The 27214-nt window shown below is 36.2% G+C and overlaps 3 protein-coding genes and 1 pseudogene across 3 annotated transcripts; all 4 read left to right on the top strand.

Annotated features, from left to right (window-relative positions):
• Position 1: 1 nt before the first annotated feature.
• On the top strand, positions 2–5275 carry LOC137005195 (zinc finger protein 271-like; the record flags this gene model as incomplete). Its single annotated transcript, XM_067366013.1, has 5 exons — positions 2–92; positions 855–1029; positions 1114–1872; positions 3882–3973; positions 4269–5275. Coding segments are annotated over 5 exons (2124 nt in total), but the record flags the coding sequence as incomplete, so codon positions are not given.
• A 3007-nt stretch (positions 5276–8282) lies between these two features.
• Positions 8283–13818, top strand: LOC137005194 (gastrula zinc finger protein XlCGF57.1-like). The gene is made up of 4 exons (XM_067366012.1): positions 8283–8367; positions 8659–8880; positions 8965–9184; positions 13239–13818. Exons 1-4 carry the CDS (start codon positions 8283–8285, stop codon positions 13816–13818), a joined length of 1107 nt encoding a protein of 368 aa, XP_067222113.1.
• A 1940-nt stretch (positions 13819–15758) lies between these two features.
• LOC137005192 (zinc finger protein 135-like) lies at positions 15759–16880 on the top strand (annotated as a pseudogene).
• Positions 16881–18402: 1522 nt separating this feature from the next.
• Positions 18403–23086, top strand: LOC137004336 (zinc finger protein 271-like). The gene is made up of 3 exons (XM_067364580.1): positions 18403–18542; positions 21193–21531; positions 21763–23086. The coding sequence occupies exons 2-3, from the start codon at positions 21447–21449 to the stop codon at positions 23001–23003; spliced, it is 1326 nt and encodes a 441-aa protein (XP_067220681.1). The 5' UTR covers positions 18403–18542; positions 21193–21446; the 3' UTR covers positions 23004–23086.
• Positions 23087–27214: the final 4128 nt, after the last annotated feature.

The following is a 27214-nucleotide window of genomic DNA, read 5'->3' as shown; positions in this document are numbered from 1 at the left end:
GTTAAAGATGGAGTTTATTAAAGAGGAGATTGAAGACATGAGTGATCCAGAACCATCCAGAATAAAAGATGAAGATACTGAGGAACAAATAGGTTGGTGTCCATTCTTGATTCTTCATTGTTGATTGCTTTGGTAGCTTTGAAATACCTTTAAGTCCCTTTAAGACAAGTGATTTCACATCTTTGAAACGCCTCTCGGGCATCCTGGGCATCATGCAATCTCTTTGAATGGGGAAACATCAAATTCTCCAAAACTGTTCGCCAATCTTACGATTAAATTTCATATTTGAAATCGCCAATGAAATCTAACAACAACCGGCTCATAAATTTAGTTTCTAAACGCTTGAATCATGGCAAAAAAATGTATTTTTCAGGCTGGATCAAGCTAATGCGCATGCGCAGACCTAAATGTGCGTCTCTTCGGAGGCGAGCGTCTGACTATTTCTATAGAAACCAGTGATTCTAACGGCCGCTGAAGTGACGCGATGACTTTACCAGTCGGCGATTGGCTCTTATTTAGAAGGCGGGACTTATTCCGCCATATTGCATGTTACACTTTCTCCCATTCAAAACAATACGAGTGACACGTCTTGTGTTATTCTATAGTCTTTGGAAATACTAAGCAGTATATGAATGATAACTGATGCAGAAATGCTTATATAATTTTAATAATATTTTATATACTTTTAATCATAATCTTTTGGGCTATAACAGTTGTCACACATTTTCATCATATTAACAAGAGAATGACAGAAATGAATTTAGCACTTAAAATATCTGATACCTGATTTCTGTTGATTTCTGCTATCAAATCAAGGTTCACTTGAACTGATTATGATTTTATGTCTATTTTAGATCAGATAGAAATGAAAGAGCAAAGAAAAGAACTGGTGGATATTAAGAAGGAACATCAGAACTTAAAGATTCAAGGAACAAAACCCAAAAAGCTGCACACCTGCACTCAGTGTGGAAAGAGTTTCACACTAAAAGGAAACCTTAACGTACACATGAGAATTCACACTGGAGAGAAGCCATTTAACTGTGATCAGTGTGGTAAAGATTTTAATTTATCATCGACTCTAAAACAACACCTGAAAGTTCATTCAGATGAGAGACCTTATGTGTGTTCACTGTGTGGAAAGCGTTTTTCACGGCTGGAACATTGTAAACTGCACCAGAAAACACATGATGGAGTGAAAGATCATGTGTGTTGTCACTGTGGGAAGAGCTTTACTACAGCTGACAATATGAAGCAACATCAAAGAATTCATACTGGAGAAAAACCTTTCAAGTGCTCATATTGTAACAAGAGTTTCATTCAGTCTCCACACCTGAAATCACATGAGCGAGTTCATACTGGAGAGAAGCCGTACCACTGTACTGAGTGTGAGAGGAGTTTCAAAGATGCAACAGGTTTAAAATATCATCTGCGCATTCACTCTGGAGAAAAGCTTTTTATCTGTGATCAATGTGGTAAAGGGTTTAATTCATCAGCACATCTAAAAGAACACCTGAGAATTCATTCAGATCAGAGGTCTTATGTGTGTCCTTTCTGTGGAAAGAGTTTTTCACGGCTGAACAGTTTTAAACGGCACCAGAAAACACATAAAGAAGTGAAAGATCATGTGTGTTCTGACTGTGGGAAGAGCTTTACTACAGCTGAGTCTCTGAAACGGCACATAAGAATTCATACTGGAGAAAAACCTTACAAGTGCTCATATTGTGAGAAGAGTTACACTGACTCAGGATCCCTGAAATCACATGAGCGAGTTCATACTGGAGAGAAACCATACGACTGTACTCAGTGTGGAGAGAGTTTTAGACATTCAATAAGCCTTCTCAGACACATGAAGAAATATCATAAGTTGTCGCAGTGAGCAACATGATTGGATCGTTATTGCAGTGATTATCTGCTAAATGACTAAATGTAAATAGAGTCTATGATTGGATATGATTATGATTATGATTATTATGTTTCTAGCATGTTGTTTGTTTGGCAACAGTTCTTCTAAGCCTAATAGATGGTGTAGTTTTTCATTTCTTAAACAACCATGTAGGAAGACAAATCATGGCCATATTCCAGGATTCATCAGGCTCAAATTGTGAAAGAATGGTTGGGAGGGAGCATTGACAATAATTTCCACATTTGAATTGGCCTGGACTGGAAGTTTTTGGGATGTGCTGGACTAGACTTTACAAAGTGTTGGACTCGTGCATTGTAAATACAAGTTCTTGACCAAAAATTGATTCACTTCTTGGTGGAAATAAATATTGTGATGTTATTTTCATTGAGATTCAATTTTTGGTCGAGATCTTGTATGAGTGTGAAAATGATTCTTCATGCTCCCTCACATTCCAATTCACAAAAAATATCTGATGGAAAATGAGTCGGCACTGAGTTCATTATTAAAAGATTACACGGTTTGTTTGTGCATCAATAATAACAGCGGACTTGCACATGCCTAACGTATTACTAAAGAGAGAAACACTTCTCAAGATAGTAGTTGTGTATAGACTTTATTCAGAGCAGCAACACTGTGAGAAAAAGACTTACCATGTTTTCAGTGGCATCTGCTGTATAAAAATCTGTATAAATCTCCTAGATCACTTATAATTTTCCTCAGCTCATGTTGTCTTAAGTTTTTTGTCTACTGAAATTTCTTGGAAAGATATTTAGCAGTGTTTCAATCTAAAAACACATTAAATAAGAGCATAACCCATTGAAGAGATGTAAGTCTATCCATCACAGTCTTGCTTTCATTCCGCTTAAAAATCAAAGATGGTGCTGATGTGGATAAGATCTGTTAGCAATGACTTTTAGAGTTTCAGGTGTGTCTTCAGGTAGTATCAAATGTTCTTGTTCTTGCTTATCAAACCAAGGTTAAGCAAATTATGTTGTGGCCCGTTTTATTCATGAGTTATTGTGAATTACGAGGGAAACTGTAAGAGTAGAGTGCCTTTTTCATACTGCTTTTTGTTGCTGTTTTTGTACAGCAAGATTCTGAGAGAAGTTTGTGTTGTTTATTTGTCTTTTTTCTCTCTTTCAGGTTTGTTATTTCACAGATCAGTCTTAAGACTATCCCAAATTGCATTATTGAGCTGTTTTAAATTAAAGGAACTTGCGCTGATATATCTTAAAATATGCCAGTGCCATTGTTTTGTCTCAAGATGCACTTCAGTAATGTATTTTTCTAAGGCATGTTTATAAAGGATATATCCTAATTGAACCAAGACCTAATTCTGGCTTAATCTAAGCCCTGTCTGTGAAACCAGGCCCATATTTTGTAAATAAAACCCCTTTTGTTTATATACAATTAATCTGGTGTCATCATCTTCAATCTGGGACAGATGATTGAAGTGTGTCCTCGCTTTTTTTTCTCCCTTTTTTGCTTTTTCTCCCATTTCGTTTACACTTTTTCCTTTGTTACTTCCCCTCCTGACCCCTAGATGGGTAGAAGGACGTAACGATTAAATGTAAGAATCTACACACAGGATATGACGATGTACTCTTCAATCTTGGGCTTTATTGCTCAATGTTTGAATGAATGCCCTGTTTCATCCTTATAATATCCTGGGTTACACAAAAATGAGCAAACTAGAGCTGTTTTACACACTACTAGTGACCATCAAAATCCTTTTTATTTGAACTAAATTAAAGACATCATATGCGTTTGCTGTTAAAGTGATTCAGTATAAATTCAGTAACTTCTCTTTGATTTTTCCAGATCTGGTCCTGTGGGCGTCAGTATCACACAGTGATCACAGTTCACACCTGCAGTGAAGCTCCTCCCACAACAATTCACCAATAAATACTGGGAATATTCTCATCATCCTACAAGAGAAGGACAAACTCCAGGTGTAGCAGCTGAAATCTGTGTGACTGTTAAAGATGGAGTTTATTAAAGAGGAGATTGAAGACATGAGTGATCCAGAACCATCCAGAATAAAACATGAAGAAAATGAGGAACAAATAGGTTGGTGTCCATTCTTGATTCTTCATTGTTGACTGCTTTGGTAGATGTGAATTAATAAGCAGTATATGGATGATAAATGATTCAGACATGCTTATATAATTTCAGTCATCATCATTTATATACTTTTAATTATAATCTTGTAGGCTATAACAGTTGTCACTTTTTGATCATATTAACAAGAGAACAGTGACAGAACTGAATTGAGCACATCAAAGATGTGATACCCGATTTCTGTTGATTTCTGCTATTAAATCAGGGTTCACTTGAACTGATTATGCTTCTATGTCTATTTTAGATCAGATGGAAGTGCAAGAGCAAATAAAAGAACTGGAGGAAATTAAGGAGGAACATCAAAACTTTAAAAATACAGGAACAAAAGCCAAAAAACTGCACACCTGCACTCAGTGTGGAAAGAGTTTCAGACAAAAAGGAACCCTTAATGTACACATGAGAATTCACACTGGAGAAAAACCTTTTAACTGTGATCAGTGTGGTAGAAAGTTCATTGCATCATCACATTTAAAAAAACACCTGAGTGTTCATTCAGATGAGAAGGCTCATTCATGTTCTTTGTGTGGAAAGAGTTTTCGAAGGCTTGATCAATGTAAAAAGCACCAGAAAACACATGATGGAGTGAAAGATCATGTGTGTTGTGAGTGTGGGAAGAGCTTTACTACAGCTGACAATATGAAGCAACATCTAAGAATTCATACTGGAGAAAAACCTTACAAGTGCTCATATTGTAACAAGAGTTTCACTCAGTCTGGACACCTGAAATCACATGAGCGAGTTCATACTGGAGAGAAGCCGTATCACTGTACTCAGTGTGAGAGGAGTTTCAAAGATACAACAAGTTTAAAATATCATCTGCGCATTCACTCTGGAGAAAAGCTTTTCAACTGTGATCAGTGTGGTAAAGATTTTAATTCATCAGCAAATCTAAAACAACACTTGAAAATTCATTTAGATGAGAAGCCTTATCTGTGTTCTCTCTGTGGAAAGAGTTTTTCACGGCTGACCAGTTTTAAACTGCACCAGAAAACACATTATGGAGTGAAAGATCATGTGTGTTTGGACTGTGGGAAGAGCTTTTCTACAGTTGAGGCTCTAAAACTGCATCAAAGAATTCATACTGGAGAAAGACCTTATAAGTGCTCATATTGTGACAAGAGTTTCACTCGATCTGGACACCTGAAATCACACAAGCGAGCGAAGCCGAACTGCTTTACTCAGTGTGAGAAGAAGAAGAAAAAAAAAAGCCTTCTTAGGAACATGAAGAAATATCATAAGTTGTCACAGTGAGCAACATTTCATTTTCATGTCAAATACAGTAAAGTAAATGTTGTGAGATTAACAAAATATAGATTTGCTCCCAAAAGCACAATATCATCTATGCCATTCTTCTTATTCTGATGTAACGAGTACATCTGGTGTTATAGGAAGTGTATTCCAGGTTGAAGAGATGTGTTTTTAATCTAGATTTAAACTGACAGAGTGTGCCTGCTTCCTGAACAATGCTAGGAAGATTGTTCCAGAGTTTAGATGCCAAATTGGAGAAGGATCTACCGCCTGTGGTTGATTTTGATATTCTAGGTATTATCAGCAGGCCTGAATTCTGAGATCGCAATAAACGTGAAGGACTATAATGCGTTAAGAACTCACTCAGATACTGGGGAGGTAAAACATTTAGTGCTTTGTAAGTAATTATCAAGATTTTAAAATCTATTCAATATATTTAACAGGGAGCCAATGAGGGTGCAACATACTGGTTCTATCACTGACGGATTCACATAATCTTCAGGAACATTGACATTTCTCTTTTCTTGCTCTTCTTCATTTGCCTGTTAATGCCTCGCTCTTAATAGCTCTACTGCTGCCATGTTTATACCTGGCCCCACCTTGACAAAATAATTTACAGAGTGGGGCGGGGACATGATTGGCTCGGAATGCATTTTTAAATCCATACTGAATTTTGCTACCTTTATTGCGGGACATTTTTAAAATGCAATCGCAAGTGTCTTAACTGTGAGTGTAAATGCAATCCAAAAAACAACAACAATACAATACAATATTTGCTTGAACTTGTTAAACATATAATTTCTGTAATACATTTTCATTTTAACTTATAAAACGTTAAAATATATGTTTAAATTATATTTTAAAACTAGTGTAGGAAATGGCAAATGTAAATTATATTATTAAATTTGAAATATAATTTTGCTCCAAATGTTGCTTTATTTTAGAAAAGGTTAAAAGTGGATTGCACATTGCATTGTCATTTTGCTTATTACGTTTCAAATTGATTATTGCTACAAATATGCTTCCACACATAAGCTCAGGTTCAGGAGGAGCTTTTAGTTCAAGAGGAACTGTAAAGGGTGTCTGCTGTTTGTTTGCAGCACTTGGTGACTGTGTTTGTACAACTCTGCATAGCTTTAGGGATCACACTGATGATATGTGATGTCCGTACGGAACAACAACGATTAGTTTAACTCTTAGATGCTTTAAATGTCTAAAGTACAGGTATGTGCAAGTTGTTTGTAAGGGGAAGCAGTGTTGTGCAAGGTAGTGGAGAACATGAATATGGAAAATGTGGACAGGGTGTGAAACCCAAATGTTGTAATTGCAGATTTGAACAGCGCTGACTCTGGTGGGTATCATGTGAGGAAAGAAGCAGTGAAAATTCAAAATGTCTAGATTTCAGAAGGGTTGACATATGCAGAAGCAACAAAGATGGTTAAGAAAGTAGATCGAAAAGAAAACATTGAATTATCAAATATTCGATCTGTAATAATTATTCAAAAAATAAAATCGATCATTTTGCTTTGCCTGGCCATAAATTAATTGAATCCATGATAAATCTAAAGCATGCAAACTAAAACTTACAATAATAACTAAATGCACTGGCTGGCGCTGTGGAGCGTGTAAACAAGTTGATTTTAATTGATCCCAGAATGTTGTCGCATGAAGCAAAGTTTTCAATTCAATTCACATTTGTTTGTATAGGACTTTTCACAATAATATTGTTTCAAAGCAACTTAACAGAAATTGTGTGTCTACATTACATTAGTTTAGATGGATATCCCGAGATAAAAAAAGCAAATGGAAAATAATTAGCATAGTTTGGAATTAATTTATTCAAAATGATCTTATAAAAAAAAATAACTTTTATTTAAATTAATCAAAATGCCATGTACAAACATTATAATACCACCGCTAAAATAAATTATTTTAGTTTAATGTAACCCCTCTTCTATCTTAATATACTGCTACTGTTTCCTGTCACACTGGAACAAAAATGGCATTTAAAAAAATGCAAAAATAATAGCAAACATGTTTAAAAAAAAAAAAAAAAAAAAAAAGCAACATAAAAGCAAAATACTGTTTCCCGACTAAATTGTTTTTATTTAACTGCTCCATGGGCCTAAACAACTTATTATTGAGTTACTTTGATTTTAGAGACAAGTCTGTCAACGAAAAGTTTTCTTTTTTTCATATGTATAAATAATGTATTTGCTCCGTATTAGCGACAATGTGATTTAAGAATTTACGGCCCCTTTAAGAAAAATGACAGCATGCGCATCAAAGATGCGCAGAAGAGAGAAACGCGAGAGACGAAACAAGTGCTGAAACTTTCACCAGCTGAAAGCGATGCTGTTAACGATAGTGCATGAAGAACAAATGTGGAATATTTTCTCCGAATGCCGTATATTTCCATTCTGCAGGTGAGAAATTTTTCTCAGATTACATTAAACAACTCCATAGTTTACGTGTTTAAGTACTAATGTAATGACATCCTGATTTATTATTAACTAGAGTGTAATATGGTGGTTAGTTTTTCACAGACTCTCTCTGAGACTGCGCTATGTATTGACACCAATAAAATGTGCTTAATGTGCCAGTTTTACTCAGACATGATCGCCATAATGAATGGGGTAAAAACTATGAATGAGTGGGACTGTTGGAGACAAAGAGGCTTTTCAGCAGCTCATTTAAACACAACTGCACTGTTGTTTCTCTCAAACTTTGTAATTAAATATTCAAACAAACTTTGTGTTAAATGCAACTAATATGTAACCACATCCAAATTCTCTATATTTCTATCATAAAACAGACATTAATTCAGTAACTGATTTGTTTCCCAGATCTGGTCCTGTGGACGTCAGTATCACACAGTGATCACAGTTCACACCTGCAGTGAAGCTCCTTCCACAACAATTCACCAATAAATACTGGGAATATTCACATCATACTACAAGAGAAGGACAAACTCCAGGTGTAGCAGCTGAAATTTGTGTGACTGTTAAAGATGGAGTTTATTAAAGAGGAGATTGAAGACATGAGTGATCCAGAACCATCCAGAATAAAACATGAAGAAACTGAGGAACAAATAGGTTGGTGTCCATTCTTGATTCTTCATGGTTGACTGCTTTGGTGGCTGTAAATAATAAGCAGTTTATGAACAATAACTTATGCAGAAATGCTTATATAATTTTAATCATCATCTTTTGTATACTTTTTATCATAATCTTGTAGGCTATAACAGTTGTGAAAGACGTTTTCATTATATTAACAAGAGAATGACAGAACTGAATTTAGCACATCAAAGATCTGATACCTGATTTCTGTTGCTTTCTTCTATTAAATCAGGGTTCAACTGAACTATGCTTTTATGTATATTTTAGATCAGATGGAAGTGAAAGAGCAAAGAAAAGAACTGGGGGAAATTAAGGAGGAACACCATAACTTTAAAACTCAAGGAGCAAAAGCCAAAAAGCTGCACACTTGCTCTCAGTGTGGAAAGAGTTTCAGACAAAAAGGAGACCTTAAGAGGCACATGAGAATTCACACTGGAGAAAAACCGTATACATGCACTCAGTGTGAAAAGAATTTTTCTCTAGTATCAAGTCTGAATAAACATCTGCGTGTTCACTCTGGAGAAAAACGATTCAACTGTGATCAGTGTGGTAAAGATTTTATTTCTTCATCAGATCTTAAACGACACCTGAAAGTTCATTCAGATGAGAGGCCTTATGTGTGTTCTTTCTGTGGAAAGACTTTTTCGTGGCTGTACAGTTTTAAACATCACCAGAAAACACATGAAGGAGTGAGAGATCATGTGTGTTGTGACTGTGGGAAGAGCTTTATTACAACGGAGTCTCTGAAACGGCACCAAAGAATTCATACTGGAGAAAGACCTTACAAGTGCTCATATTGTGACAAGAGTTTCACTCAGTCTACACACCTGAAATCACATGAGCAAGTTCACATTAGAGAGAGGTTGTACTGTACTCGGTGTGATAAGAGTTTTAGACATTCAATAAGCTTTTTCAGGCACATGAAGAAATATCATAAGTTGTCGCAGTGAGCAACATTTCATTTTCATATAAAATACAGTAAAGCAAATGTTGTGAGATGAACAAAATATGGAGTTGCTCCCAAAAGCACAATATTATCTAGTTTAACTTTGAATTTGGTGAAATGCTTAAAGAACTAGAAAGACTTGTTTGTTGTCTGATCAAGAAACTGAAAGAGTGGTGTTTGAAGCTTCAGAACAAATTCTTACAGTGTAAATAATTTGTTTCTTTCTTACTGGTTAGTTTCCAATATCTGTCAGGATGGGTTGTGTCCTGAGCAGGACTTTCTAGAATTAGATATATTGATGTCATTTACTCATTTAATAAGTACAGTATTGTGTTCTGATAGTACATTCAATTATGTGGAATAAACAGGGAAAGAAACATTTTGTCTTGAGAAAACATGTTTAACTGTGATTGTTTAACGTAAAAAATTTACTTCAGCATCAATTCTGAAAATAACTTGAAAGTTCACACTTTTCCACTTTTACCTGTTTGATTTGTTCGTTTTCATGCCAGTAAAAAATGATGGGCTATTAACAGACCATATCAAATTTGGTTTTAATATTATTTCATAAAGGAGTGCACATTTAGAAAAATATTGATAAATGCATTTTTGAGAAGTGTTATTTTCCCCTAAAATAATGTATTGATAAAATACTGTTATCTGTCATACTGGGTCAAAAATGACATTAAAAGTCAAGATATAAGGGCAAAGATTTCCTTGTAATGATTTTGTTTTTTTATATTTGTGTGATGTAGGAACAATACAAGCAAATATCATACAATCTGGCAACCTACACTCCCCTGTCAAACCACTCCCCCCCCCCCCCCCCCAAAAAGTCACTGTTTGGGTTTAAATATGCAAATGCTTAAGAGTCTATGACTGGATCATTACTGCAGTGATTATTATGTTTCTAGCATGTTGTTTGTTTGGCAACAGTTCTTTTAACCCTAACTGATGGAGTGTGCCGCTTTTAATTTCTTAAACAACCATATAGGAAGACACATCATGGCCATATTCCAGGATTCATCAGTCTCAAATTGTGAAAGAATGGATGGGAGGGAGCATGAAGAATCATTTCCACATTTTCACTTTCACCTCTTGGTGGAAATAAATATTGTGATGTTATTTTTATAAAGAGATGCATCAGTTTTTGTTCAAGATCTTGTATGAGTGTGAAAAGATTCTTCATGCTCCCTCATATTCCAATTTACAAAAAAATATCTGATGGAAAATGAGTCTGCACTGAGTTCATTATTAGATGGTATTATCATTCATTCATTATCATTCACTGTACTGTATTAATAGAAAGCCAGTTAACAAAGATTTTTAACACATTATTTTTCCAAAATTAAGTTTTAAGTCTCGTGACGATGCACACTTACACTTTCTAGAGCAGTGGTTATGGTTAAAAAATATTGAACTGTGTTCATACATAAATACAATGTTATAGTGATCAGTGAGCTGAGAGCACACATACACAGTTTGTTTGGGCTTGCACTGATATATCTTAAAATATGCCAATGCCATTGTTTTGTCTCAAGATGCACAGCAGTAATGTATTTTTCTAAGGCATGTTTATAAAATATATGTCCTAATTGAACCAGGTCCTAATCCTGGATTAATCTCAGCCCTGTCTGTGAAACCAGGCCCATATTTTGTAAATAAAACCCCTTTTGTTTATATACAACTAATCTGGTGTCATCATCTTCAATCTGGGACAGATGATTGAAGTGTGTCCTCGCTTTTTTTATTTCCTTCCTTTTTCCGCCCGATGTCAGTGTGACATCAAAGTGCCTTCAGAACAATTAGAACAGATTGCAGTATTTTGATGTTGTACATCGATCGTTCTGTGCAGCTCCGCTTGTTTCACTACTGGAGGAATCACCGTTTTGAATGATTGAGAATAGGCCCTAGTGCAAAACAACATAAAGAAACAAAACCCTGTGATTGTCAAAAATGACAGAGCCATAACGTTTAACTGAGCTGCTGAAAAGCTTCTTTATCTCATTCAATAGTCCCTGTTTTCACCTCATTCATTATGGAGATGTCTGAGATCTTCTGTAAATTGGCTCATCAAGCTCCTCATTAATGTCAAACTACAGGATCGTCACTTTATGTGATAATCACCTATTAATGTGTGTTTTTATGTTTTACCCCTCAGGTTTAAGTAAAAATACTATTAAAGGCTGCAGAAACATACCTATAATCCTGCTGTATTTCTGCTTTTCCACCTTTTGTCAGAGAGTGAATTTGCATTATCATTCATCATGTCTACCATTTTTTTTCATAAAACATTCACAAAACAAATAGTATTTTTATGATCATTGTACAGTTTAAAATGCTTTCAAAACAACTTTGCTACTGAAACAAAATGTAGAATACAATTTTTAGAAGAATCGTTACTTATACTCACAGCCTTCCTCTATTCAGTCTGTATGTATTGTTAAAGTAGATTTCTGTCGTCTTTTTTGGTTTTCTGATTAGTTTAGGTATTAATTGAAGAATATAAGCTGTGCCCTGTTTCATCCTTATAATATCCTGGGTTACAAAAAAATGAGCAAACTAGAGCTGTTTTATACACTACTAGTCTGTGACCTTCAAAATCCTTTTTATTTGAACTAAATTAAAGACATCATATGTGTTTGCTGTTAAAGCAATCCAGTATGCATTCAATAACTTCCAATGTAACTCGCTGCTGAACTACCATAGTAGGATGCATTGTTGAACAAATCAACTAGCTAGTCACGACTGTTTCCTGAAACTGTATTGTCTTAAACCTGTCTTTCAACCACGTTGGTGAATGACGTCACGCAGGTGGTGGAGTAATAACTTCTTTAAACTTTTTTTTCCTCAGTTATTTTGCTTTATTTCCAGATTAAATCAAATGCTTGTTCTGATGTACTAGCATGTACGCACATGCGCACTCTTCAAAAACAGTGCTTTAAATCTCTTGACAAACTAAAATATATAAAGGACATTTGTATAATTTCGAAATAAAAGATATACATTGTACTTAATGTCAGCTTGCTTATTTTGCTCAAGATAAGGAATTATTAAGTCCACATGTAATAAAAACAAGAAACTATGCTTCTAACCACAACTCGAGAGCTGTCCTTTCAACCACACAAGTTTGCGATGCAGTTTGTGAATGTTAATTTGAACTGTGGTTTCAGAAGACACCAAATCGCTGAACTAAGTAACGACAGAACGTGCGATATTAGTTGGCTAACAATGCTTTTGAGAAACACACCCCTGGTCCTGTGGGCTTCAGTATCACACAGTGATCATAGTTCACACCTGCAGTGAAGCTCCTCCCACAACAATTCACCAATAAATACTGGGAATATTCACATCATCCTACAAGAGAAGGACAAACTCCAGGTGTAGCAGCTGAAATCTGTGTGACTGTTAAAGATGGAGTTTATTAAAGAGGAGATTGAAGACACGAGTATTTCAGAACCATCCAGAATAAAACATGAAGATACTGAGGAACAAATAGGTTGGTGTTCATTCTTGATTCTTCATTGTTGACTGCTTTAGTGGCTGTTAAATTATAAGCAGTATATTAAATATAACTGATGCAAAAATCCTGATATAATTTCGATCATCATCTTTTATATACTTTTAGTCATAATCTTTTGGGCTATAACAGTTGTCAAACACTTTTTGATCATATTTACAAGAGAATGACAGAACTGAATTGAGCACATCAAAGATCTGATACCTGATTTCTGTTGATTGCTGCTGTTAAATCACGGTTAACTTGAACTGATTATGATTTTATGTCTATTTTAGATCAGATGGAAATGAAAGAGCAAAGTAAAGAACTGGAGGAAATTAAGGAGGAACATCAGAACTTAAGAATTCAAGAAACAAATGCCAAAAAGCTGCACACCTGCACTCAGTGTGGAAAGAGTTTCACACTAAAAGGAAACCTTAAAACACACATGAGAATTCACACTGGAGAAAAACCGTTTACATGCACTCAGTGTGGAAAGATTTTTTGTCGAGCATCAAGTCTGAATAAACATCTGCGTGCTCACTCTGGAGAAAAAATATTTAACTGTGATCAGTGTGGTAAAGGTTTTATTTCTCCATCAGATCTTAAACGACACCTGATAGCTCATTCAGATGAGAGGCCTTATGTGTGTTCTCTCTGTGGAAAGAGTTTTTCATGGCTGAACAGTTTTAAACAGCACCAGAAAACACATGATGGAGTGAAAGATCATGTGTGTTGTGACTGTGGGAAGAGCTTTACTACAGCTTTCAATCTGAAAATGCACCACAGAATTCATACTGGTGAAAAACCTTACAAGTGCTCAAATTGTGAAAAGACTTTCACTCGGTTGGGACAACTGAAAGCACATGAGCGAGTTCATACTGAAGAGAAGCTGTTCCACTGTACTCAATGTGAGAAGAGTTTTAAACATTCAGAAAGCCTTCTCGGGCACATGAAGAAATATCATAAGTTGTCACAGTGAGCAACATTTCATTTTCATGTCAAATACAGTAAAGTAAATGTTGTGAGATGAACAAAATATAGAGTTGCTCCCAAAAGCACAATATCGTCTAATGCAACTTTGTTTGTAGTCTGATCAAGAAACTAAAAGAGTGGTGTTTGAAGCTGCAGAAAAAAATTCTTATAGTGTAAATAATTATTTGTTTCTTTCCTGGTTAGTTTTCAATATCTGTCAGGATGGGTTGTTTCCTGAGCAGGACTTTCTAGAATTACATATATTGATGTCATTTACTTACTTTTTGTACTATAATATGTTCTGATAGTACATGAAATTATGGCCAATAAACTGAAGAAAAGTTTAACTGTGATTTTTTTTAAATGTAAAAACTCATTGAATGTAAAAAACTTTACTTAAGCATCAATTCTAAAAAACACCTGAAAGTTCACACAGATGTCTAATATGTCTAATATAATCAACAGAGGACAAACAAGCCTCTGTCCACTTTCCTTCAATGCTGAGACCAACATAATATCTATCAGAAACAAAACCCTGTGAATGTCAATTAGCAAATTAAGAGTGGACAAAAAGGACAGAGTCATAATGTTTAACTGAGCTGCTGAAAAGCTTCTTTATCTCATTCAATAGTCCCTGTTTTCACCTCATTCATTATGGAGATGTCTGAGATCTTCTGTAAATTGGCTCATCAAGCTCCTCATTAGTGTCCAACTACAGGATCATCACTTTATGTCATAATCATCTATTAATGTGTTTTTATGTTTTACCCCTCAGGTTAAAGTAAAAATACTATTAAAGTCTGCAGAAACATACCTAAAATACTGCTGTATTTCTGCTTTTCCATAAGCGCCGTCTTCTGTCAGAGTGAGTTTGCATTTTCATTCATCATGTCTATCATTTATTTTTTCATAAAACATTACATACATAATCTTTTATTATGCTCAAATGTGAGGTTCATCGTTTTAATGATTTTGGTTTTGTCAAAACTGGTATTATTTGAAATGTGAAGTTGTTTAAATAGTATTTTTATGATCATTGTACAGTTTAAAATGTTTAACCAGATTTAACCAGACAATGAATTTGTTTCAAAACAACTTTGCTACTGAAACAAAATGTAGAATAAAATTTTTAGAAGAATTGTTTCTTATACTTACAGCCTTCCTCTATTCAGTCTGTACATATTTTTAAAGTGGATTTCTGTCGTCTTATCAGATTTCTGATTAGTTTAGGTATTAATTGAAGAACATAAGCTGTGCCCTGTTTCATCTTTATAATATCCTGGGTTACACAAAAATGAGCAAACTAGAGCTGTTTATACTAGTCTGTGACCATCAAAATCCTTTTTATTTGAACTAAATTAAAGACATCATATGTGTTTGCTGTTAAAGAGATTCAGTATAAATTCAGTAACTTCTCTTTGATTTTTCCAGATCTGGTCCTGTGGGCATCCGTATCACAGTGATCACAGTTCACACCTGCAGTGAAGCTCCTCCCACAACAATTCACCAATAAATACTGGGAATATTCACATCATCCTACAAGAGAAGGATAAACTCCAGGTGTAGCAGCTGAAATCTGTGTGACTGTTGAAAATGGAGTTTATTAAAGAGGAGACTGAAGACATGAGTGATCCAGAACCATCCAGAGTAAAACATGAATATACTGAAGAACAAATAGGTTGGTGTCCATTCTTGATTCTTCATTGTTGACAGCTTTGAAAGATGTGAATTAATAAGCAGTATATGAATGATAACTGATGCAAAAATGCTTATTTACTTTTAATTATAATCTTGTAGGCTATAACAGTTATCACTTTTTGATCATATTAACAAGAGAATGACAGAACTGAATTGAGCACATCAGATCTGATACCTGATTTCTGTTTATTTCTGCTAATAAATCAGGGTTCATTTGAACTGATTGATTTTATTTCTATTTTAGATCAGATGGAGGTGAAAGAAGTGAAAAAGGAAGTGAAAGAGCAAAGCAAAGATCTGGAGGAAATTAAGGAGAAACATCATTACTTAAGAATTCAAGGAACAAAAGCCAAAAAACTGCACACCTGCACTCAGTGTGGAAAGAGTTTCACACAAAAAGGAAACCTTAAAACACACATGAGAATTCACACTGGAGAAAAACCGTTTACATGCACTCAGTGTGGAAAGAGTTTTTCTGACGCATCTAGTCTCAGTTATCATCTGCTCCGTTACTCTGAAGAAAAACCATTTAACTGTGATCAGTGTGGTAAAGATTTTAATGCATTATCACGTCTAAAAAAACACCTGAAAGTTCATTCAGATGAGAGGCCTTACGTGTGTTCTTTCTGTGGAAAGACTTTTTCACAATTGGACAGTTTTAAACGGCACCAGAAAAGACATAATGAAGTGAAAGATCATGTGTGTCGTGACTGTGGGAAGAGCTTTACTGCATTTGGTGATCTGAAACAGCACCAAAGAATTCATACTGGAGAAAGACCTTACAAGTGCTCATATTGTGACAAGAGTTTCAGTTGGTTGGTATCACTGAAATCACATGAGCGAGTTCATACTGGAGAGAAGCCGTACCACTGTACTCAGTGTGGGAAGAGTTTCAAAGATGCAGCAGGTTTAACAATTCATCTGTTTATTCATTCTGGAGAAAAGCCATTTAACTGTGATCAGTGTGGTAAAGTATTTAATTCATCATCACATCTAAACCGACACCTGAAAATTAATTCAGTTGAGAGATCTTTTGTGTGTTCTTTGTGTGGAAAGAGTTTTTCACGACTTAGCTGTTTTAAACATCACAAGAAGACACGTAGCTAACTGAGAGTTCATATGTGCTTCGACTGTGGGAAGAGTTTTACTACATTTAGTCATCTGAAACGACACCAAAGAATTCATACTGGAGAAAAACCTTACAAGTGCTCATATTGTGACAAGAGTTTCGCTCGGTCTGGAAACCTGAAATCACATGAGCGAGTTCATACTGGAGAGAAACCGTACTACTGTACTCAGTGTGAGAAGAGTTTCAAACATTCAGAAAGCCTTCTCAGGCACACAAAGAAATATCATAAGTTGTCGCAGTGAGCAACATTTAATTTTCATGTCAAATATAGTAAATTAAATGTAGTGAGATGAACAAAATATAGAGTTGCTCCCAAAAGCACAATATCATCTAGTGCAACTTTGTTTGTAGTCTGATCAAGAAACTAAAAGAGTGGTGTTTGAAGCTGCAGAAAATAAAAATTCTTATAGTGTAGTGATGTCATTTACTTATTACTAAGTGTACTACATTGTGTTCTGATAGCACATGGAATTATGGGCAAGAAAAATAAAACTTTTTGTCTTAAAAACCCGTTAAACTGTGATTATTTAATGCAAAAACTCGTTGAATGTAAAAACATTACTTCAGCATAAATTCTGAAAAATACCTGAAAGATCACGCAGATGTCTAATATGTGTTTGTGGAATTTGTGTTTGTCTAATATGTGTTTTGATTTGTTCATTTGTATGCTAGTCAAAAATGATGGCCTATTAACAGACCATATCAAATTAGGTTTTAATATTATTTCATAAAGGAGTGCACATTTAAAAAAAATATTGATAAATGTTTTTTTGAGAATTAATGATAGTTTCATCTAAAATGAAACTACTTTTAAAATACTGTTACTGTTATCTGTCATACTGGGCAGAAATTACATCAAAAGTCAAGATATAAGTTAAAAGATTTCCCTGTAATGATTTTTTCCCACTTTTTTATATTTGTGTGATGTGCAGGCTGTTTGTAAGGGGAAGCAGCGTTGTGTGAGGTAAAGTGGGAGAACATGAATATGGAAAATGTGGACAGGTTGTGAAAACCAAATGTTCTAATTGTGATGGTGAACACAACACTGACTCTGGTGGGTGTCATGTGAGGAAAAAAATGGTGAAAATTCAAATCGTCAAGATTTCAAAAGGTTTGACACAGACAAAAGCAACAAAGATGGTTAAGAAAGTAGATCAAAAAGAAAGTAGGTAAAATACTTACTAAAATACTTTCATCAAATGAATCATGCCATGTGTAATCATTATAATATCACCACTAGGTAAACTTTTGCATAATTTAACTCCCTCTACCATGTCACTGTCACACTGGGGCAGAAATGCCATAACAATGCAAACAAAAACAAAAGCAAACAATTATTTTTATAAATGACACCAAAATGAAAGCTTTAGAGGAAAACCCCCTGAAATGAGTTTTTATTATTATTATTATTATTATATTTATATGATGTATTATCAATACAAGCAAGTTTCATAAAACCAAGCAACATATACAAGCAAAATGCTGTTTTCTGGACTGAGTATGATCCCAATGTGAAATTGATTTTAAGCAACAGCTCCATAAACAAGTTATTATTGTGTAACTTCAATTTTAGACACTTTGAAAAGATTGTTAATGATAACATTTGACAAATCCAGTTTAGGGGTCTACATTGTTGAAGTCATATGTATAAATATAATGTATTTGCTCCGTATCAGAGACGAAATGTGATTTACTTTAGAATTTGCGGCCCCTTTAAGAAACATGACACCGTGCGCACTGAGGATGCGCAGAAGAGACACGAGACGAGTGCTGAAACTTTCACCATTTGAAGCTGAAAGCGACGCTGTTAACGACCGTGAATGAAGGACATAAGTGGAATATTTTCTTTGGATGTCGTATATTTCAGTCTGCAGATGAGAGATGTTTCTGAAGTAATGAATGAGGTAAAAACTATGAATGAGGGAACTACTGGGGACGAAGAGGCTTTTCAGCAGCCCATTTAAACATGGAGGTTCTGTTAGACTTGATACAATGATGCAAAATCGGGTTTATTGCTTAATAAAATATGATCTGATAATAAATTATGGACATATGGAGTTTGAATGATAATAAATGTCCATTTTAATAAAATAAATTTATCATAACAAAATAACACAAACCGTTAAAAAACAATTTCCAGTATCTCTGAAATATTGAAGTGCAAAATCTAAGAAAAAGGTTAGTAAAAAATTAAATCAAAAGTTTAGTAAGATCTTAACAAAATATAATTAAAATATTGAACAAAAATCTAAGTATAAGTCTGAGTAAAATTATTGCCTAAGGAAAGATGAGATCTCATTGCAGAAATTGAGTCTAGACAGAGAAACTATGTGGTAAACTATGTTCACATACTATGAAAACTGGACACATACACAATTGCATATCCCCAAGAACAGTTAACCACAAAAAGTAATTAAGGCAAAATTTTTATACTAAATTGCAGGCAGCTCAGAATCTTAAAAGTACAAAGTACATTTTAATATATTGTGTGACGTCATGTTAAAATGTCCAATGAAAACATTGTGTGATGGAAGATTAATGATCTAGTTCCTCTTTTTTTAGAAATCCAATTTGCATGTGAAATAACATTATATTGAGAAGGTACCCTTTGGCCTTTGTTCCAGCCATGTACATGTCTACTTCTGCAGACGAGGCATTTAAAAATATCTTTACTTTAACTTAATTATTTCTGCATATGCCAGGGGAATTTTCCGAATGCATTTGTGTGCATCAGAATTAGAAAAACGACACAATTTAACAATATAGCTTTGAAAAACTGCTCATGAAGAGAAACACTAAATATTATATATTTATATTGTAAGGCTGATATTGGACTATCTGAACCGAGCAAGGGCTATTCTTTGAGAAAACAAAGGAAATTAACATTTGAACTCTCTCTTGCAAAATTAGCATCCCCATCCGAGATGCAATCACACCTCAGCATTGCCTTAGTCTACATTTCCCTTCCTTCGCCCCCCTCTTCCCCCATCTCATCTCTCTACATGCAGAGATGACCTGAAATTCAACCAAAATCTATATGGTTTAATGTGAACAGTTATCATGCAACATTATACATGTTTGGTATCATTTGCAATGTCTCAGTGCGACTGGTACAAAGGTCTCATTCCCATAGAAGTAAACCAGAAGGTAATAAAGGTTTAAAGATTTTAGAGATATTTTGCTCTCTGTAATGGGTGTGTCCACCTTCACCAGGTCTTTCATGCAAATGGCCTTCTGTCCCTAAAAAGGTGTAAACTACTCAGTCTAGGACCCTGATTAATGCAAATTACCATTGTAAACTCATGTTTCCATTTGAAAGAAGTTTCTGTCTTGGTCTAAGTATTTAAAGAGACGTTGCAGGAAGCTCAGCGCTCGATCCTGTAATCAGATCAGCCCACATTGCTGAGTGTCCTTCAGGGTGTTCTGTGTATTTTTCTAATCTCAGGTATGCATCTTTTTAGTCTTTTTCTGAGCATTTGATGTTTTGTATTGATCATCTTTAAATTGATTATGTAATTGGCATGATACATTTACCTGACTAATAAATTGTTACATTTGGTATTATTCTGACTTACTCTGAAATTATTGACTTCAGTAGATTACGATGTATCCGTTGTTACCGCAATTCTACGTCAAGTAGATCTCGGATTGTATGGAGCACATCTGGTGAGATACTAGGTTTCTGACTAACTGCTTGACTTTAAATAAGTTGTTATGCAATTGCATTCACTATATGGGGCTAGACAAAGGTGTACTGGTCATAACCTCTGGTCATTGCCTCTGCTTTAATTAAGTTGTTATATAGTTATTTTATTAACTATATGGGGCCAGATAAATTACTATCGAGGGGCAACATTACCTCATAGTACTGGTCATAACCCCTGATTATTGTCAGAGCTTTAACTAAGTTGTTATATAGACGATTGTATGGGGCTACATGGGTCCCTTTTAACAATAGCAAGCATTGGCAGCATTGTTAAATTGCTTTAGCCATAACCTCTGGTTATTGATCAGACTGGCGAGTTGCCCGCGTAACAGCTGGTGCGCGAACCCTGTGCGACTCTGAGAACCGAATGAACAAGTACAATAAGAGTAAAGAGTTAAATAGAATAATCAAATGTCTAGATAAATTAGCATATAAATTGTCAATCATCATTTGGCATTCAAACCTAAATTCGAGGTCATAATAAAATAGAGTCAGATAAACCTTTAATTGGAATTAAACTATTTTGCCACACTGAAAAGACAGAACACGCAAGAAACCTTCCCCGCCCGGTGGGAAACCGCTGTTGGGCCGATTGGGCGGGCCTTACAATATTTCCTTCGGACAAAAATATATGATTTCTATAAAAACTATAATTAAGATGTTAAAACATAAACAAATGTTGATATTTTCTTCACGTTCATCACTTTGGAATTAAATAATTAAACAAAGCTTGTGGTAAATTCAACTAATATGTAACCACATCTAAATTCTCTATATTTCTATCATAAAGCAGACATGTGTGTTTTATTTAAATTCAGTAACTTTTTTTTTTCTTTTTTTTTTTCCAGATCTGGTTCTGTCTTCCTGATCAGATTGCAAAAAGGAATAAATCACCCTTTACAATCCGAATATAACTGTAATCAGTTCTAGTTAATTTATTCCGATTATTAGGGTCTATGTAAACACAGCTTGCCACAGTTCACACCTGCAGTGAAGCTCCACCCACAACAATTCACCAATAAATACTGGGAATATTCACATCTTCCTACAAGAGAAGGACAAACTCCAGGTATAGCAGCTGAAATCTGTGTGACTGTTAAAGATGGAGTTTATTAAAGAGGAGATTGAAGACATGAGTGATCCAGAACCATCCAGAATAAAAGATGAAGAAACTGAGGAACAAATAGGTTGGTGTCCATTCTTGATTTGTCATTGTTGAATGCTTTGGTAACTGTGAAATATTAAGCAGTATATAAATGCTAACTGATGCAGAAAAGCTTATATAATTTTAATCATCTTTTTAGATACGTTTAATCATAATCTTTTAGGCTTTCATAGATGTCAAACACATTTTGAACATATTAACAAGAGAATGACAGGATCTGTTATTTTATTTTGATTTTATATGTCTATTTTAGATCAAAGAAAAGAACTGGAGAAAATTCAGGAGGAACATCATAGCTTTAACAAAACTCAAGGAACAAAAGCCAAAAAGATGCACACCTGCTCACAGTGTGGAAAGAGTTTCACACAAAAAGGAAACCTTAACAAACACATGACAGTTCACACTGGAGAAAACCCGTTAACATGCACTCAGGGTAAAAAGAGATTTTCTCAAACAGCAGGTCTGCTTCACGCTGGAGAAAAAACATTTAACTGTGATCAGTGTGGTAAAAAGTTTATTTCATCATCTCGTCTAAGCAAACACCTGAAAGTTCATTCAGATGAGAAGCCTTATGTGTGCTCTTTCTGTGGAAAGAGTTTTTCTGGGATGAACCGTTTTAAACTGCACCAGAAAACACATGATGAAGTGAAAGATCATGTGTGTTTGGACTGTGGGAAGAGCTTTACTATAGCTTTCTATCTGAAACAGCACCAAAGAATTCATACTGGAGAAAAACCTTACAAGTGCTCATATTGTGACAAGAGTTTCAGTCATTCTGGAACCCTGAAATCACATGAGCGAGTTCATACTGGAGAAAAACCTTACAAGTGCTCATATTGTGAGAAGAGTTTCAATCAGTCTGGAAACCTGGAAGCTCATAAACGAGTTCATACTGGAGAGAAGCCGTACTGCTGTACTCAGTGTGGAAAGAGTTTCAGAATAAAAGAATCTCTTACCAAACACATGAGAGTTCACACTGGAGAGAAACCATTTACATGCACTCAGTGTGGAAAGAGTTTTTCTCAAGCATCAGGTCTCAATAATCATCTGCTCCTTCACTCTGAAGAAAAAACATTTAACTGTGATCAGTGTGGTAAAGATTTTATTTCACCATCATATCTAAAAAAACATCTGATAGTTCATTCAGATGAGAAGCCTTATGAATGTTCTTTCTGTGGAAAGAGTTTTTCACGGCTGGACAGTTTTAAACTGCACCAGAAAACACATAATGAAGTGAGAGATCATGTGTGTTTGGACTGTGGGAAGAGCTTTACTACAACTAGCCATCTGAAATGGCACCAACGAATTCATACTAGAGAAAAACCTTACAAGTGTTCATATTGTGACAAGAGTTTCAGTCTGCTTAGAAAACTGAAATCACATGAAAGAGTTCATACTGGAGAGAAGTTCAACTGTAGTCAGTGTGAGAAGAGTTTTAAAACTGCCAAAGGTCTCGGTATTCATTTAAACGTTCACTGGAGAAAAATAATTTAACTGTGATGAGCGTGGTAAAAAGTCCATTTCATCACATTTAAAGGTATAGTTCACACAAAAATGAAAATTTGATGTTTATCTGCTTACCCCCACGACATCTAAGATGTAGGTGACTTTGTTTCTTCAGTAGAACACAAATTATGATTTTTAACTGCAACAGTTGCCGTCTGTCAGTAAAATAATAGGAGTGAATGGGAACTTCGACTATAAGAGTAAATAAAACTTGCACAGACAAATCCAAATTAAACCCTGCGGCTCGTGACGACATATTGATGTCCTAAGACACGAAACAATCGGTTTGTGCGAGAAACCGAACAGTATATAATTTTTTACCTCTAATACACCACTATGTCCAACTGCGTTCAGTACTCTGTTAGTGAGGTCTGACAACTGCAATGATGTCTAGCACTCATTGAAGTATAAGTGTGAGACATCAATTCTGTTGTCAGAGCGCAATCAGACCTCACTAAGCGTATGCTGAACGTAGTTGGACATAGTGGTGTATTAGAGGTAAAAGCCACAGGGTTTAATTTGGATTTGTCTAAGCAAGTTTTATTTACTCTTATAGTAGAAGTTCCCATTCACTCCTATTATTTGACTGACAAATGGTAGCGGTTGCAGTTATAAATCATCATTTGTGTTCTACTGAAGAAACAAAGTCACCTACATCTTGGATGCCCTGGGGGTAAGCAGATGAACATAAAATTTTCATTTTTGGGTGAACTATCCCTTTAAAACAATTACTGAAAGTTGATTTAATAAACTTTCTGTGTTTTTACTGTCTAAAGAGTTTTTCAAGGATGAACAGATTTAAACTACAAAAAAGAAGTGAGAGTTCATGTGTGTTGTGAGTGTTTTAGAGTTTTACTATATCTGAAACAACATGAAAGAGTAGGCTACAGGATGGGAGGAAAAAAAATGTTATCACTAAACTACTGTAAAAACTTATACTTTTGTATATACATAACTCCTGAATAAACATTTAATTGTGTTTGGACAGATTAAAAAAAACATTTGAACAAATTTGATTGCGCAAATGCAGGTGATAAGCGGTTTTATTAAGCGAGTCATAAATGGCCGATTCATCAAGAATGACTCATGTTTGTGAATGGGTCATTGAATCTTTGACTCAAACGATTTGTTCAAAACACTGAATCGTTCAAAACACGATTGAGTGTTGCTGTGAGATGCGCTATGTTGTGATCTTTGTTTGAATTCATCGGATCTATTTTCGCTGCTAAAATAGATCAAAACAGTCATTATTTTGTCTAAAATGTAAGTGACTTTATATTATTAACTTTGTTGAACTGTCATATCAGTGTCACATTTTCAATCGCGAGGTGATGGTCAATTGTCAGCTCTCTTGGTCGTCAGGTCGTGTGATGTATGTTGCTGAACTGTAAAATGTTATAAATATAAAAAACACATTTTGAAATTTAACTGCAGTATGTCAGTTTAGTTTATTTGTGTGTGCTGCGCTCATAGACTTTAGAAAACGGCGCTCATTTGTTTGATTTCTCCTCGAGAAGCTGCGCAAGCCTCAAAATTTTAAGGTCCTTGCACCCTTACTGAGTCCGAAACTGTCGTATTCGTTTTTTCATATGTTCTTGATCCACCAAATGACGAATATCGAATACCAAAAATAGACGCGCATTCCGACTTCGTCTCAGTGCCAGGCTCAAGTCAAACGAGCGCGGAAATGGTGCAGGTGACGACAAGGGAGCTTCAGTTGAACAACAGTGAACTGCGGTCAGATGAGGTTTTGTCAGGCTATGTCTGTAAAACTCAGAAAAATGAACACGACTGTCCAATCAGCATTATACTGTGCTCGTGGCGCGCACCCAAGAATTGCATGCGCAAATGCGCCGGCGCACGCCGCATAATGACTTTATTTTAAATAAAGCGCATAAGAAACTACGAGCAATGATGGTGTTTTTCTGTTGTAAGTGAAGTCATGAAATCGCCAAACATGCGATTAAAGCTGCCTCAAAACTGTGCATGCATGTATATATGTGGACATGTTTTTAAAGCTATTGTTATCCAATTTGTTGGCCTTGAAACGTCTTAAAATGCACATATGTACACCAGGGAAATCTAAATGTTCTCGTAACCCCCTAGCGAACAACATTTTCTGACCTCGGGAATTATAAAACCCTGCGTACAGCCCAGCTTCAATTCTATATAATAAAATCTGAGGTAAACGTATATGCACTGTGATCAAAAATAAACGGGAACAAACGCGATTGAATGTAAAGGGTTGTGTCTCGTTATTCTATTAATCACTACCGATTGATTTTGCATTTCTATCAGAAATTAAGAATTATTAATGTCATTTTAGTGGTGCAAATATCTAAGCTATGTAATACTTCAAATCTCAAGGTTAAATCAGAAGATTTAAAAAAAAAAAAAAATGTTTCTGTAACAGCTGCCAAAAAATAGTATATAGAACTGTGATTTTTAACAAATTAAAAAAAAAAAAAAAGAAAAAAAAAGAAAATTCAAAACATCCTCCCCTCTGTTTTTTTCACAAATCGCACCCTGTATAGTAAACGAATAAACTAGTCAGAATATAGGCTACAGTTAAAGCTTTCCTTTAGTTTTTGTGAAATGCTCACACGCACTGGGGCCCCAACTGCAATGAACCAGCTTTGGGGCAGTGGGTGATTAAAATGAAGTCTCACAGCCGACACACCCTTTCAAACAGAATATTTAAATTACAGGGCTAAAATCCATACAGGATTGAAACAAACTGAGGGTGAGTAAATGATAACGTACTCGGTTACTAACGTAACCTCGGTTCCCTGAGATACGGAACGAGTACTGCGTATGGGGAAAGGTCTCCCTTTTTCCCCGCTGCTGAAGCCTTTTTCAATAACGCAGTGTAACTGCACCGTCATTGGTTCACTCATAGACAAGTTGTTGAACCAATGGCGGCGCGGCATAGCTGCGCGGCCTATGGCGACAAAGCGCGCGAATATTCCCGCCGAAATGGGCGGGGTATAGGGCTATATAAGCAGGCGTTTCGCCATAGGATTTCAGTGTCAATCGACTGAAGCGACGACCCTGAGCCGCAGCCTCGTGGCACGGCAAGTGACGCAGTACTCGTTCCGTATCTCAGGGAACCGAGGTTACGTTAGTAACCGAGGACGTTCCCTTTCGATACTTCACTCGTACTGCGTATGGGGAACGAATTCAACCACGCCGTGCCACGGCTGGGAACGATATAGCTTGCATTTGGCCACCCAGAGGGGGGCAAAAAGGACAAGCGGAGGCAAAGCCTAACCGAACCCATGGTTACACTGAAGGAAGATACTTCCTATGGTGGCGTGAAGCGGGACCTGTTGGAAGCCGCTAATCACACCGACAGGACCCGAGCTTGTAAGGTCGGGACATCGAGGTGATAGAACCTGACAAAGGTGGACGGCGAAGACCAGCCGGCCGCCTCACAGATGTCTTGGATGGAAACTCCGTTGGACCAAGCCCACGAGGAAGCCATTCCTCTAGTGGAGTGGGCCCTGACTCCTATGGGGCAATTAGTGCCCAGTGAGGAGTAGCACAGGTTAATAGCATCCACTATCCAACGGGAAATGCGTTGTTTCGAGACCGGAGACCCTTTGGTGCGGCCGCCAAAACAAACAAAGAGCTGATCCGACAGTCTGAAAGACTGTGATCGGTCTATGTAGGTCCTCAATGCCCTGACTGGGCAGAGTAGCTGCAGCTCTGGTTCGTCCGCCGAGGGAGGAAGAGCAGAGAGCGAGATGACCTGAGCTCTAAACGGAGTTGAGAGCACTTTAGGGACGTAGCCATGCCTAGGTTTCAGAACGACCTTAGAGTCACCAGGCCCGAATTCGAGGCATGCAGGGTTCACAGAGAGGGCCTGCAAATCGCCAACACGCTTTACCGATGCTAGTGCTAGTAGCAGAGCGGTTTTTAGTGTTAGGGGCCTGAGGTCGGCTGAACCCATTGGTTCAAATGGGGCTCCTTTCAAGGCCCTGAGGACCAACGAGAGGTCCCAGGAGGGAATAGTGAGAGGGCGAGGAGGATTCAAACGCCTAGCACCTCTCAAAAAACGGATCACGAGCCCGTTTCGTCCCACCGATTGGCCAGCAATAGGAGCGTGGAACGCTGCAATGGCTGCTACGTAAACCTTAAGCGTGGAAGGGGAGCGCCCCATTTCCAAGCGTTCTTGGAGGAAAGACAGTATGGAAGAT

Source organism: Chanodichthys erythropterus, chromosome 17 (genome assembly GCF_024489055.1).
Source record: "Chanodichthys erythropterus isolate Z2021 chromosome 17, ASM2448905v1, whole genome shotgun sequence".
NCBI lineage: Eukaryota > Metazoa > Chordata > Actinopteri > Cypriniformes > Xenocyprididae > Chanodichthys > Chanodichthys erythropterus.
The sequence above is the reverse complement of the archived record's forward strand: the minus strand, read 5'-3'. Positions and strand labels throughout refer to the sequence as shown.